At 35.8% G+C, this 15141-nt stretch overlaps 3 protein-coding genes across 4 annotated transcripts; 1 reads left to right on the forward strand and 2 right to left on the reverse strand.

The window, feature by feature from the left end:
- Nucleotides 1–975: 975 nt before the first annotated feature.
- Nucleotides 976–3581, forward strand: LOC110809028 (pentatricopeptide repeat-containing protein At3g49710). The gene has a single exon (XM_022034731.2). The coding sequence runs from the start codon at nucleotides 1067–1069 to the stop codon at nucleotides 3230–3232; it is 2166 nt and encodes a 721-aa protein (XP_021890423.1). The 5' UTR covers nucleotides 976–1066; the 3' UTR covers nucleotides 3233–3581.
- A 115-nt stretch (nucleotides 3582–3696) lies between these two features.
- LOC110809029 (putative pectin methylesterase CGR2) lies at nucleotides 3697–8318 on the reverse strand. Of its 2 annotated transcripts, none has more exons than XM_022034732.2 (7): nucleotides 8135–8318; nucleotides 7719–7843; nucleotides 7551–7590; nucleotides 7394–7435; nucleotides 5178–5552; nucleotides 4478–4533; nucleotides 3697–4061 (listed from the first exon to the last, which is right to left on the reverse strand). In XM_022034732.2, exons 2-7 carry the CDS (start codon nucleotides 7839–7841, stop codon nucleotides 3909–3911), a joined length of 789 nt encoding a protein of 262 aa, XP_021890424.1. In that variant the 5' UTR covers nucleotides 7842–7843; nucleotides 8135–8318; the 3' UTR covers nucleotides 3697–3908. The 2 variants fall into 2 exon arrangements, with proteins under 2 accessions (XP_021890424.1, XP_021890425.1); XM_022034733.2 differs by having other exon boundaries at nucleotides 7719–7868; nucleotides 8135–8286.
- Nucleotides 8319–9024: 706 nt separating this feature from the next.
- Nucleotides 9025–14024, reverse strand: LOC110809062 (GTP-binding protein, HflX). Its single transcript, XM_088217229.1, has 13 exons — nucleotides 13482–14024; nucleotides 13221–13285; nucleotides 13031–13093; nucleotides 12827–12916; nucleotides 12603–12715; nucleotides 11737–11805; nucleotides 10926–11070; nucleotides 10784–10839; nucleotides 10617–10667; nucleotides 10405–10459; nucleotides 10262–10318; nucleotides 9979–10098; nucleotides 9025–9878 (listed from the first exon to the last, which is right to left on the reverse strand). Exons 1-13 carry the CDS (start codon nucleotides 13876–13878, stop codon nucleotides 9291–9293), a joined length of 1869 nt encoding a protein of 622 aa, XP_088073355.1. The 5' UTR covers nucleotides 13879–14024; the 3' UTR covers nucleotides 9025–9290.
- Nucleotides 14025–15141: the final 1117 nt, after the last annotated feature.

Consider the following 15141-nt stretch of genomic DNA (forward strand, 5'->3'; position numbering starts at 1 on the left):
GTGTGTGTGTGTGTGTCCATTTAATCTCTCTTGCATTGTCTGCATAACATATAATTGAAAATGTTTTTATGGTGGGCGCAGAAATTGTCTCTACAACTAATTAGTACATTGTCCTACGAGTAGTCCAATACTACTCATTAATTCGTATGTAGATATCAGTACAACCATAATGTTTATAGAACGAAAATTGTGCTGATATTCAAAACCTGTTTTTTTTTTTATTTTCACTTTGAAAAAAAAAAAAGAAGCAAAACACAATAATACCCAATAGACTCAAATCCCATAACTGTGAGAGGTCCAATTTTGGGATGACAATTAAATTTTTCGATCAATTTTAAAGTTAGAACTCCAAATTAATGTTCATTATTTTTTAACTAAATGTAATGTTATTAGGGGAATAGATAATCGGTTGGTGAGAAATTAAGAGTAAATGAAATGTGGGTTTTGTACTGTTTGTAATAAATGAGCCCAATGTTAATGAATAATGGCTGCTGGGCCTCTTCTGTTCCTTCCTTCGTTGGCATGTTTCAGATTTTACGGCCTACTGGTTCTACCTGACCCACTTTAATTTGTAACAAGACAAATGCTCGTTTCATGATAAATTGGTCCCAATTTTTTTCAAAAATTAGTTAATAAATTAATAACTAAAATATATTTTTCTAATAAAATAATATATATAATAATCCATTTTCTTTTTTATTTGAGTATAACTTTTCATTGGATAATTTTCTATCCACGTGATGGATATGTTGGAATTCATGAAAACATACGAGTGAAGTTTAAAACCCAAGTATTGATCTGGTGAAATATCCAAGCCCAAACAGAAATAGAATGGGCCTTCTTTTTTCTGAGCTAAAAGTTTCTTTTTTCTTTAATTTTAAAAATGGATTAAATAAAACACATTGTATAAAACTATATTTTTTAAGAACAATTATAATTAATATTTTATATATTTATGTGTGAAATATAAAATTTAAGCAGGAGCTGCAAGGGCCGAAAGCTTAAGGGGAAGTTCATATTAAGGGCTTAATGTATCTGGAGGTGGACAAAATAATAAAAACCTTAGATGACCCAAATCCCATGGACCCTCAAAACTTTCACTCTCCTTCTGAAAACATGCATAGCCGAGAGAGAGATTTTCAGAGGCAAGTCCCTCCATGCTCTCTATCTCAAGTCCATCGTCCCTCCTTCAACCTACATCGCCAACCACTTCATCCTCCTCTACTCCAAATGTGGCCGCCTGAGCACCGCACGCCACGTCTTCGAACAAACCCCGCAACCAAATGTCTTCTCCTACAACGTCATCGTGGCCGCCTACGCGAAAGAATCACAAACCCGTATCGCCCACCAACTGTTCGACACAATTCCCCAACCAGATATCGTTTCTTATAACACCCTCATTTCCGCTTATGCCGATTGCGGGGATACTGAGCCAGCGCTTCGCTTGTTTGAGAGCATGAGAGATATGGGTTTTGACATGGACGGTTTCACTCTCTCCGGTGTGATCACGGCTTGTGGAAATGATGTGGGATTGATCGGGCAGTTGCATGGTTTCGCGGTTGCAGGTGGGTTTGATTCTTATGTTTCGGTCAATAACGTGCTGGTTACGCTTTACGGTAGGAATGGATTTTTGGGTGAGGCGAAGCGAGTGTTTTATGGGATGGGAGAGGAGCTTAGAGATGAGGTTTCGTGGAATTCGATGATTGTGGCTTATGGGCAGCACAGAGAGGGAGCTAAAGCGTTGGCATTGTTCAAGGAAATGATTGGTAGAGGTTTCGTTGTTGACATGTTTACTTTGGCGAGTGTTTTGACTGCTTTTACGTGCTTGACTGATCTCGTTGGGGGGCTTCAGTTCCATGGAAAGTTGATCAAGACTGGGTTTCACCAGAATTCTCACGTTGGCAGTGGTTTGATTGATTTATATTCAAAGTGTGGGAATGGTAGTATGTTGAATTGTAAGAAGGTGTTTGAAGAGATTCCTTGGCCAGATTTAGTTCTCTGGAACACAATGATTTCTGGGTATTCGCAGAATGAGGAATTCTCCGAGGAAGCTCTTGAGTGTTTCAAGCAGATGCAAAGAGTTGGCTATCGCCCTGATGATTGCAGTTTCGTGTGTGTCATCAGTGCGTGCTCTAATCTGTCATCACCTTCTCAGGGAAGACAGGTTCATGCTTTATCAATCAAATCAGACATTCCTTCAAACAGAATTTCAGTGAATAACGCACTGATTGCCATGTATTCCAAATGTGGAAACCTTTGGGATGCAAGAAGGTTGTTTGACAGGATGGCAGAGCACAACACTGTCTCTTTGAATTCGATGATTGCAGCCTATGCACAACATGGTCTTGGAATGGAATCATTGCTTCTGTTTGAACATATGATGGAGGTCAATCTCGCCCCAACAAGTATAACCTTCATCTCAGTCCTCTCTGCATGCGCACACACAGGAAAAGTTCACGAGGGCAAGAAGTACTTCAACATGATGAAGGAGAAATTTGGGATTGAACCAGAAGCAGAACATTATTCATGCATGATTGATCTTTTTGGAAGAGCAGGCAAGCTGACTGATGCTGAGAAACTCATCGAGACAATGCCATTCAACCCTGGCTCCATTGGCTGGGCTGCATTGCTCGGTGCCTGCAGAATGCATGGGGACATGGAGTTGGCAGTTAAAGCAGCCAACCAGTTTTTACTCCTGGAACCATCAAATGCTGCCCCTTATGTCATGCTAGCAAACATGTATGCTAAAGCAGGCAAATGGGAAGATGTAGCAACAGTTAGAAAGCTCATGAGAGACAGAGGTGTGAAAAAGAAACCGGGTTGTAGTTGGATTGAAGTGAAGAAAAGGGTTCATGTGTTTGTTGCTGAGGATAGCTCGCACCCAATGATAAAGCAAATACATGAATATTTGGAGGAGATGTGGAGGAAGATGAAGCAAGCTGGGTATGTTCCTGATGTGAGATGGGCTTTGGTTAAAGATGATGAAGCGGGGAAAGGAGAAAAAGAGATTAGGCTTGGATATCACAGTGAGAAACTAGCGGTTGCATTTGGGCTGCTATCAACAAAAGATGGAGAACCTATTCTTGTAGTGAAGAATTTGAGAATTTGTGGGGATTGCCATAATGCTATCAAGTTTATCTCTTCTATTTCTGGAAGGGAAATCACTGTCAGAGATGCCCATAGATTTCATAGCTTCAAGGAAGGAAAGTGCTCGTGCGGGGATTATTGGTGATTTATGGGTCATGAAGATTTTCTCTAGTTAAAATTGACCTATTTAGTGAGCATCATCATCCCGAGTGCTAAAATGAAGCATGCTACAGATGACATAGAATGGATTATTCAAATCAAGCAGTTTTAAGTTCATGAGAGAGCCAAGTCTTAGTCTTAGTTAAAGAAAACAACGTGCATAGGCAGTCAGCCAAGCCCATTGCAAGAGCTTGTCAGAAATTTGTGAAGAATCAAGTTAGCAAATCTTCTTGTCATCTGCACTGCAGAGAATATGATTCCATAGAATTGTTGTAATTTTCACCAATTCTGTACTACATACAATATTCAAAATGTACCATGTAGAAATCACCAAATCTTTATTTTTTTCTCACTAACAATGGCCTAATCATTATGAATGTTCCATTAGAAAGAGTAACTGACTCTGCTCGACAAATATATATAGCACTAATCATGGAAATGATGTTGATGTAAGGAAAAATCAACAGATTAAATATTTGATTGCAAATTTTATAAAGACTAACATAAGCTGACAGTGACAGAATCAACACAGCTATCTTTACCAAATTTAATTTCTTGAAAGAAGGGTGTGTTTGTACCAGCGCAGAAACATTTTGTTCCCTTTAAATTAGTTGCACAAAAATTTATGGACGTTCTTTCATCTTGTGGAATATTTCTTCATATTAATGGTACGGGTTGAGGTGGAAGACTTGACAAGCTGGTACGTATGACCTCTTGGTAGCTGTCTGCTCAAATTTCTTAATAGCAGCTTCATTTTCTTCCAAGCTTGTCTGGACAAAAAAGCGAATCCACCATGACGAGCTCCGCATCTTAGCCTTCGCAAATCAAGCATAATCGTTAATTTGGAAGAAGACAAGATGCTAATACTGAAATGATTATTAACAAGAGCATCAAAGTGAAGCCACTTCAGAACAACTGTGGAATTCATTGTCCGATTTTAATGGAAGAACACCATGCAACTTAAGTCTAAGGATGATTATAACACTTGAGTACAATATCTAGTTAGATTTTGCATTGATAAAGCACTAGATTAGGCCTGATGTGACAGAACCTAAGTTGCAAACTAACCAGACTGATATATATGAACAATAATCAAGGATAACAAAAATAGGAAAGACCAAACATCAATTAAGTATGATAGATGTTCAGTGACTCAGTCATGGTCCTTTTTTAACCTCTGTTGGACTACCAATAAGAAAAATTAAATCATAAAATCAGTAGATGAACTTACTGGTCGACCAAACTTGGAAAGCTCTGCAACTTTAGCTCTTTGTTGACCAGGGTGACCTAAAATAGAAATAGCAAAAATAGTTATTTTGATAATTCAAAACCAGTAATTCAAGCTCCAGAAGGGGAGAGATTGATGGACTGTGTTACTTTGATTTAAACATACCAAAATCTTGAAACATTTAAAAATACTATTTTAAAAAAACTTTAACGAGTAGCAGAATTATGAAAAAAATACTGTATCCATTTAAAAGATAATTCAGGTCAGCACCTCTGACTCTTCCTAAAGCCTATGAAAAGGCTCTTTAACCATAAGAGATACTATCAACAGTTGATTTCAATTTTTGAAGGATAATCCAGGACTAATGCAATAGTATGAAGGCACTTGGCTGCTCTGTTGTGTGCACATATGCAAACCAAATTAAAAAAAAAAAAAGAGGCCATTGAAGTTGTTGATGCATGGGCTAACAACAGGATTACTATATTTAAGGTTCCCAGCATTGAAATAACGTTTTCACTTATGTACCAAAGGGAAAGAGGAGAAGAAGATTATCATGATTATTTCCACAAACTGTAGGACCAAGAACATGCATCTCTATCCAGATATATAAAAAACTGCCATTACCGAAAAAATACTGATAAAGATTATTAGATTCACATGCCCCTATAGGTTTGGAGGTAACTTTAAAATTAAAGTGAATTACCTGCAAAAATAACAAGACCATCAGCAGCCACCCTAGCCAATTCCGGAAGAGTCCTGTTCAGGTACTTTGGGGACAGGTAATCCAGTGCATCAGACACTATAACAAGAGAAAATGACTTTGATCTGTAGGGCAACGGGAATTTAATATCAGCAACACGAACAAGGCCTCTGCGCACAAGTTTTTTGCACTGTGCATCTGCGTCCTCTGTGTCATATGGTTCCACGCCCCATGCTTCTGTTTCTTCTTCTTTCAACAGTTTAGAGACCACTGAGCATGTATCAGGACCCACATGCAAAACCTTGCGCATGTTGTCCCCATAAGCTTTCTTTAGAATAGGTATTGCTCTCTGAACTTCTAATGTGCATGAATAGTCACCTACAGGGTAAATAACTTTCAATTAATGTTGTGAAAGAAACAAAAACTTCAAAACTCCTATTAACACTTCGAAAAGAAATGACCAGACAGACAGTAAACTTATTGATAAAAGAATTAAGTGCTTAATTCTATTAACAATTAAACCTAAGTAACATCTTCCTATTTCTGGGAATTTTGAATCTTTCCTCTAGTTACTTTTGCTTCTTGAATAATTAGGAGACTAAATCTCACCAATTTATCAAGATTTTTTGCTACTTATTAGAAGGCTAATCTTTTTGAAGCAGGCAAGTTTCAACTTCAAGCATTTCCAGCTTAATATGTGTGTGTGTTATTCCAACAACATTACACTCCCCCAAGTTAAAAAATGAAAGAATTTTAGTTCTAAGAAGAGTTTGACCTGGTTATTAAAATTTGTATCTGGTTATCTAAAGAGTCTGATTTTTCTAAAAAGCATTACCAATGTAAAGGCAACAATGTTTTGATTTTACACCAGCAACTTCTTCTGATTTTTCTGTCAATAGATTTCTCTACTTCATAAGTCCAAATCCTTGATCAAGAAGGAAGCACCAACCTCTTGTCTCATTGACTTTGTTCGTTTGAAAGATGTCCCTTACTTCCCTTCATCCCAACAGGGAATGTGGAGGGAACTCAAAGACTATCGAGATGAACATTCCATTATCAACTAAGAAACATCAATATAGATCCTGGATCAAGAAATTAGGTTTCATAATTTAGGTGCTTAGCACCCTTCAGAATCATACTTTCATGATTAAAAAAGATCTTGAGAAAAATTAATTTCAACTTCCTGATATTATGGTTTAAAAATTTCAAGCAGCAAAACACACAAAATTATTGGACCACCTTTGGAGAACATCATGCCCAGTCCTTCCAACATCTTATAGCATTAACAAAGACCAAAATATAGAGGGACCTTAAGTATATATTTTTTTTTGAAATAAAGCGACCTTAAGTATACGTTCAGAACAAATAAACTTTACTTGTGAAATAGATTTGGAAATTCACACTTTCTTCAACTTATTTTGAGAGAATACATGTCTTCTAAACATAGCCTAATGGACAACCTAAATTCAGAACAAGTAATAACTGATTGGAAATTGTTAAAAAACTAAAGAAATAAGACACAGCAAAATAACCACGAACCATTTAGAAACTCTCTCTCACATCCGTAAACCTTGGTATACTCTCAATTCCCTAGGCTACAAGAAACTGTATTTGCTATCTGATTGACCTTGCTATTCACAAAGAATAGCCACCTATGCATATGAAACAGAAAAACACTATTTAGTTTACAATTAGTCTTCAACATTCCTCTATGAGAAAAATCCTCATATGCCATTAAACCCTAGTAAACCTCTCAATTCCCTCAGTTCCAAGAAGCCCTCGTTTTCACACTCTAATACTCTTTCATTGACCATATTATTCACACAAAAAAAAATTACATATTTATAATAAAGTACAAACCTTATCCTGTTTAGGTTTAGTTTCACACACTAATGCCCTATCATTGACCTCACTTTAACAAAGAATAACTACTTATTTCTATTAATTGACAAACACTATTTAGTTTATTTCATGCCTAAGCACACCTCAGGATTTGCTAGGTTACAGAAAGCTACAATTTGACAACCCAATACTCTCCCATTGACCTCCTTACTATTTTAAAAGAATACTAGTTATCTATACTAAACTGAAACCTTATGATATATACATGGTCTTCAAGTTTCTGCCAGTTAAAAAAGCAGCCTTCCAAATCCTATTAGGACAATATTGGAATTTGAGGAGCTCCAATACTTTGGGAAGTAAAGGCAAACTTGATTTACCTTCAACCTTGCTAACTGCTTCCTTCCCACCTCCAAACACACCTGCATCAATAAATAACAGGACTATAATGCTAATAGCAAACCGAGCACGTAGAAATCTCAAACCAATAAGATAATACAGAAACAAGCCAACTTAAATCATTAACCATCCACAAACCTGGTCCACTATAAGCATAACCAAGCAGAAGCAATCCTCCCTGGGAGTTCAAAAAAATGAAAAAGAAATTACAACATAATCTTACAATTGCATCATTCTTCTGCTGATCTAGCACTCAACAACCATAATTTCAAAGCTTATAAAGAAACCAAATCAGAAATAACGTACGACAAGGACAAGGCAAACTGATAATAAAGGAGAAGATCGCGATTTGGAGTGCAAGGCTCCTGAAAATGGAAAGCTACCACTATCCACGAAACGGCGCGTCGAGCTCACCTGCCTCCTCGACATGACTGCAATAGCCCCGAACAAGTTAAACTACAAACCCAAAAAGACAAGTATATACTAGTTCAACCACAGATTCTATGCAATGCTTCTCAGCTTTTTTAGGTCACTAAAATTGAACAAAGAGAGAGCCGAATTTCGCAAGAAATGAAATGGAAACAGAAAGCGCGAACAGATCCGACAAACCAATCTTAGTGCAGAAGAGGAGATGGAATTCAAGCATCTAAAAGTACGAATTCAAAGATAAAACGGGAAAAATGAGAGACAAAATCAAAAGCTGAGGAAACAAAGGAGTTCACCTTAGATCAAGAAAATGATCGACTCAATTCAGGATCCAATGTGTTTTGGATCTAGGATCTGAGTCAAAGCCTGTTTCAGCTTGAGCTCAGCCTTTATCCACTACAAAGCGGAGGACGACCTTTTTATCTCCGCGTCAGGGAGTAATGAACTAATAATAACTTAAAAAGTAATGAGTATGCTGTGGCCGTGAAGTCTCAAACAACGCGCGTCACGAGATGCGACTACTGATTAGCGCGTGCACCTGTATGTCGGCGATGGCATCCAGACGATGTCGTTTAACAAAAATCACGTGTCCCGCACATGTTACAATTGCTTAATGTAATAACAAAACAGACAACCTTGTTATTAAAATTTATAAAAAAATGGGAATTGGGAAATCTATAGGTCTCATTTTAAATGAATGGTTTTTTTTTTATTAAAAAAAAATCATAATTTAGATATTAAGAAGGGTAGATCCAAAACAAAAAAAAATTTAAATTAATTCAAAAATTTATTATTAAATAATGTTCAAAATTTAATACTCTTTGAGCAATTTTTTTATAAAAAAATTAACATTATGTTATGTATTGAATTAAATCCGATACTACTGAAAAAAATACAAAAAATTCACTGAATCAACTTCTTTTTAATAAATAAATCTAATCGGAACTTTAAATATAAAATTTAAAGAAATTAAATAAAAAATAATATTTTAAATTATAAAATTATAATAAAATATATAATTAACCAATATTTATCAAATTTATAAAAAAAAATTACAAAAAATGATTAGATCCTCTTATTTTTCTTATTTCTAAGTATTACTATTAAAAAAAATTTATTCAAACCCGCGCTCTCTTACAATTCTTTGTTTTCTCATAGTTCAATCGTGGTACATTATACTCTATACTTTGATAAATATATAATTTTTCAAGAGAGTAAATTATTAATTTACTTATTTTAAAATAACAACGAAATTAAAATATTAAACTAGAAACAAATCTAATGATACATACGACTAAGCCAAAAATCGTGACAGGAATTTCTGAGAATCTGAATTTGCCACTTCTTCAGCCCTGTGCTTCTGATAGGTTTACAGCAATACACAAAGCCAGTAAACATGTTTGCTCTGGTTTCAGGTCGTTCTAGTTGTGCAGGAACGAGCGTAACAATCTTTCACTCTTTAACAGCTACTTCCACATCTTGATTCCGAGGGGGTCTCCATTTTCGATCAAATATACTTGTACAGTCCACCACTCTCTGGGACTTGACCTTCCTGTCCTGATCCTTTAGCTGTTCATCGATGACTTCCAATAACTCTTGCAGACCAACTCCCGTTAGGGCAGATATTTTGGCGTGCGGAGTGTGTTGAGCTTGGGGATGCAAATCTTTTGCTATGGAAGGAGAAACAGAGCAGTCACTCTGTTTGCCATCCGTAGTTTCCCAACACATGAGAGAATCATCTTGATTATTTGTGTCTTCATCGTCATCTCCTGACAACAGCCAGCCATCAGAATAATCATCTTCCTTATTATCCTCTTTTGGGTTCTCATTAGAATCGCCAGCAGAAAGCTCGGACACAATCCCAGTGTTACCATCAGCACTATCATTGCTACAATTATTAATCAATTTGCCTTCTAAGTTCTTGGATTCCATGTCATTTTCTTCCTCTGCTGAGAAGCTGCTGGCTCTAGCATCCTCTCCATCCTCTAGATATTTATAATCCATTTCTTCTTCTTCTTCTTCTTCTTCTTGGTAATCAATCTGAGTAGATGGAAGCATATTATTGCTACTTTACTCCATAATTACTTCTTTTTATTAACTACCTTTTAACTTTTGGAAGCAAGGACTGTACTTTTAGTACCTTATTCCAGACTTCAATCATATTCTCAAGTTTCTCTTCTGATACTCCAATTTGTTGAAGAACTTGCAATACTGTTGATCGATGCTCGCCAAGATTAGGGGCAGTACAGTCTATTACATGCTGCACAGATATTAGGTAACCCATCAAATGTGTATAATTTGCTCTACATGAACCAAAAAGAAAAAGGATTTGCCGTGAACAAAGTCTCTTTAAATTGTACATATAGATCAACCAAAAAATTCTGACTGTCCGGCAGATGATAGGGCAGACAAGTAATTCATACCACGAGGAGGTCAGCTTCAACCACTTCCTCTAGAGTTGACTGAAATGCTTCCACTAACTATAAAATAAATTCACCAGCGATTAGGATGAAGAATAATGAAAGTAAACAAACCAACAAACCAACTGCAGAAGCTTTTTGATTACCTGCACTGGCAAATCCGAGATGAATCCCACAGTGTCACTAAGAAGCACTTTCCTCCTGGATATTAATCATTATACAATTAAATTAGAAAAAAGCAAAGATCTTATTTCTTCATCTGAAAGATAACTATCTTGAAAGATACAGAAATAAATTCTTATGTTTAGAAATATTAAGGCAAAGCAAAAATGACCTGTTCCATTGTCAGTCACCTTACCCTGAAGGAAGAAAAACACTTTTCAGTCTAGGATCCAATGTGGCAAACAATCTGCACGTATTGAAAGTCCATGCCACACCAATTAGGCAAAAACAAGCTATCCAAGATAGCATATAATAACTAAGTTTTAAACTAAGGACCAAAAAATCTTAAAGAGATAGAAATACCTTTCATTACTGTACAAATCAGAATCAGATAATGCGCTTATCATTGTAGATTTCCCCTATCAATAGAAGAAAAAGGTTATTTCAAATGAGCAAATATGCAATTCATTGGCATGTCAAAAAGGAACATATCCAGACTACTTACAGCATTTGTGTAACCTACAACAGCAACAGTGGCTAAGCTTTGGCCCTCTAGTCCACCCCGCCTCTTGCGGGCAGCGCGCTGCAAGGCTCGAGTGCGGCGAACCTCTTCAATTTGGGATAACAAATGACTCCGCCGTTCTAAAATTCTGACATAACAGAGTTATTTCAGTGTCCGTGACATAAGATTAAAACCTATGCTAGTGACATATTATGGTGATTGATATCCACTTCAAACCCATAAATAAATAGCACTGTAATGGGCTAGTAAGTTTTGATTACAAAGAAGTAAGCATGGTCATTGGAAAACCACATATATGAAGATAAGATCATATCAGATACTACCAGGCAATCATATAGCACCATAAAATATTACAAAAACTGCTCGTCAAAACATAAATATAATCCAACCAAGCACAGAATCATTGAATTTGTAATTCTAAGATAATTACTCGTTAAAATTCTAGTTTGCAAAAATTAGAGAAAAAGCTTGATCATCAAGTACTTCTCTTAACAGCACCCTCAGCACGTTACATAAAGCCAAAGAATCACATTACATACAGACAGTTGAGAATGCCAGCACTTGCATATATATATTCCCATAAATTTTCAGATATTACTTACCACAAAGGTTGTAGATACTTGTTCAGTAGTGATGCTAAAATCCCAGAATTCCAGAGAAATAAAACTAGGGACATATCCTTTCAATTTACCAAGTAAGGTAGACAAGTATATTACAGCAATGAATTTTCATGCACCAAGTAAAAATAACTAAAGAATCACAAGAACTCATGAATTAGCATCAAGGTTTGCACCTTCGTCGCTGAAGCTGAAGTTCGGTTTCTCCAGCACCACTAATAAACCCTCGCCCCCCACTTCCTCTCCTGCAAAAGAAAATAAAACCATCCACATCAGCATTTTTTAAGGGTTTATGACTCATTATTCCAAGTACAACATCAAGGGTGCTTAGACTGTAGTCAAAAGGTGGAAGGGACAGAGTGAGACTGCATCATCATCTATCCAAAAACAATCATTTGCTAGAACCACGTCCCACTTCCAAACTGGGATCAAGCCAAACAAAAAAATTCCTGGATTTGGTCATTCTGTCAGTACTGCTTCTTCCAACTAGAGGTTCACTGAAACTGTTCTTAGTAATAATTAGCATGTATTTTTTTTCTGTGGTAAACTAAGATGATGTAGGATAAATTACGATTGATTACCTATTTAGGAAACTCAAATATCATAACTAGGGTTCTTAATCATCACACTTAATCTCACCATACTATTACAGTAAACTGTAGATTAGCCAGACATACAATTCTTAATTTATTTAGAAAATTTAGCACATATTCATTCCACATCATGGAAGTATAAAAAGACAGCATAATGTTCACCAGGGAAATAACTAAATTGAGACGGGCTTACATTGTGTAAAATCAATTCCAAACATCAAAAGACACCAAATTATGGAGTAAAACACTAAGCAAGAATTTTCAATTTTCAATTTTCTTAGTGAAAAACACTAAGTTATGTCTCAACCTAAAACAACTATAATATAAATCCATAATATATGCTCAGAAAACGAAATTGCTAAAAAAATATTTTACCCTCAATTCTACTTGCTGAGATGTTCACAGACTTTGATGTGTAAACATCATCTAGTATAAGCTCACTAACTCACCCTCGTGCGCTGACAACTTCAGCCTCTCCAGTTGCTCCAAAAGTAAGGCGACCATCAGGACCACGAACGCGAACAAGTCTACTCTTTTTATACATGAGAGCTGCTAACTCAGCCTACAAAGGCCCAAAGAAAGAAAACTATAGAAACAAATTCCACCAGAGCAGTTTCACATATGACAAACTGAAATATAGGCAAGTAACCTGGGTCCAAGCAACCAATAGTACCTGAAGCTTTGCTTCTTTTGTGTGTGCATGAGCATTAAATATTTCTATGATAAGGCCCACACGATCCAGTACTGGTTTTCCCCATGCTCGCTGTCATTAGTAATGAAAATGTGAGAAAATTTTCAACCAAGAAAGAAAGCAAACAAAGGTCGACTTAACATCATCCTGAAAAGAAAAAAAGAAAAGAAAGCAGCCATGACTTGCCTCCAGATTCCGCTGCTGAATTCCTGTCAAAATTGCGTTTACAAAAACAGCATCCACTTCTTCCTATTAAAGTTAAGTAATGGCCAAACTTCAAATTCATGGCCTTCAGTGGCACTGTTAAGAGATTAATAATACACAAATATACTCACTAATTTCAAGCAATTAAAAGAAAAAAAAAATAATTCCTTGCCTTAGAATCCTCGGCATTCAGATGGCATTTGATATTTTCTACAGTCCCGGGTCCAAAGTATGTATCTACACATGGCAACAGCAGGTGTTTCTGTCTGTTAATAGACAAGGAACATACCAAATAGCAGTAACAAGAATTGTTATTTGCAGAACATTTAAATAAAGTTCAAAGATCCATAAATAATGATAAGCTGAAGTGTACGGCACAATAATAAGCAGAAATGAAAGTGACCCAAGAAGGCAGACGAGGAAACTGACAAACCTGCTCGAGATTTGACGGATTTAAGAATTGGGTTCTGAACAATGACATGTGGAGGCAATTCCTTGTCGAAGAAATCAGTGTCAAAATAACCATCTCTCTGTTCCTCCAAGGAATTCGCGAGACAGAGAGCTTCATTTAACTTCGCCTGCAAGAAGGTCTGGGGTCTGAGCCGGGGCTGAACGAGGAATAACCTTGGCGGGCTTGTAGGGTCTCTGTTGAACAGCGTAACAAAGTCGTTCGACGTGTCTTCTTCCTCATCCTTGTTCTTCTTCTGATGACTCGACGACGATGAAAATGCTGAAGAGGAAATGGAGTTCGGGGAGGAATATGGTGGCAATTGCGAGAGTCTGGTCAGATACCTGAGGTGGTTCCGTGCCAGAGACAGCGTCCTCAACATTTGGTGGTCCAGTGAATCAGAGAGAGAGAGAGAGAGAACAGAGCAGTGATTCAGTAAACGGGGGAGGAAAAGGTTTTTCCACAATTTGTTGGGTACGGGTTAGGGTTTAGCCTTCTGGTTCTTTGCTGTTCAGACAAGTGGCAGTCAACGGCTAGCTCGTGATCAACCGGGAAAAATACTATGGTAACTATGTGCCACGTCATCATTCATAAGGTGACGTGGTAGTTTTCTTAATTGCTCAATTGGAAACATCACGGGACAAATTATTACTCTCTTAATTTTATAACTCAAAAATGTATAAATTATAGATCGTGGAGTATAATAATAACTTCAGAAGTTATACATTATATATTCTTAATTTCAAGAATCACAAACTTATGTATTATTATTATATATTTGTTTTTTAATTTCCTATAAAAATATAAACTACTCTTCTTTGTTTAATATTTTTAAAAATGTACATTTTGACCTAATATTTTTATTTTATTATTTATTTTAAATAATAATAGTATACATGAATTATAAAATTATTGTTTCTAAAAAGTAATTTTTATATAATTTTTTTAAAATTTAACTTGATAACAGGTTCAAACAGTAACAGAAAACATCAAAAAGATGTTTTTTTAAAATATATTTACTTCAATAAATAATTTAAAAATTTTACTTCTAAAACAAAAAGTAATAGAAGATGAATTTGATATGACGGTTAAAAATAAATGTACACGAAAATAGATTTTTTATTTTATTTTACTCGTTCTCTGCAAAATTTTACGGGATAAAATTTTTTAATTTTTGTTAATACGGAAGACAACTATAACTATATTCGCACATAATAAAAAGGGAAAAGTAGTATTTGAGCATAAAATACATGATAGCATGTGATGGTGCTATGTAAATACAACAATCATAAATCATGAAATGGTTAATCTACTCTCTTCTATTCCTCTAAATTATCACATAAACAACACCATACTGGGGGAAAATTATAATGACATGTGGGTGATGTACACTCAGGCCCACAAGGTCATGGCCCATTAAGGCTTATTTGTGACAGGACTTCTAGAGCCTCTGATTGCTGGGCCTTTTATCAAAAAACTTCACTAATACAAACATATTTCTTTGTAAAATTATTTAAAATTCAAATTAAATTTTTAGCTACTTTTAAGTAATCTACAAGTTTTCCTAGCTTATTAAAAATTGAATTTAGAAAATTATATCAATTTATATGTTGTTAGCATATATCTGATCCATATGTGCTTGCTA

The sequence above is a fragment of the Carica papaya genome, chromosome 4, assembly GCF_054855325.1.
Source record: "Carica papaya isolate Zhongbai chromosome 4, ASM5485532v1, whole genome shotgun sequence".
Classification (NCBI taxonomy): Eukaryota; Viridiplantae; Streptophyta; class Magnoliopsida; order Brassicales; family Caricaceae; genus Carica; species Carica papaya.

Bases quoted from the DNA above. Each gene is read 5' to 3' on its own strand.
- LOC110809028 (XM_022034731.2), top strand. From the start codon at position 1,067: ATGACCCAAATCCCATGGACCCTCAAAACTTTCACTCTCCTTCTGAAA.
- LOC110809029 (XM_022034732.2), bottom strand. From the start codon at position 7,841: ATGTCGAGGAGGCAGGTGAGCTCGACGCGCCGTTTCGTGGATAGTGGT. The intron at 5,553-7,393 runs GTAAATCAAGTT...TTTACCCTGTAG, and splicing joins AGCAGTTAGCAAGGTTGAAG to GTGACTATTCATGCACATTA. The intron at 4,062-4,477 runs GTAAGTTCATCT...TGATTTGCGAAG, and splicing joins TTTCCAAGTTTGGTCGACCA to GCTAAGATGCGGAGCTCGTC.
- LOC110809062 (XM_088217229.1), bottom strand. From the start codon at position 13,878: ATGTTGAGGACGCTGTCTCTGGCACGGAACCACCTCAGGTATCTGACC. The intron at 13,286-13,481 runs GTTTGTCAGTTT...TGCCATGTGTAG, and splicing joins ATCCGTCAAATCTCGAGCAG to ATACATACTTTGGACCCGGG. The intron at 9,879-9,978 runs GTACTAAAAGTA...CCATCTACTCAG, and splicing joins TGATTGAAGTCTGGAATAAG to ATTGATTACCAAGAAGAAGA.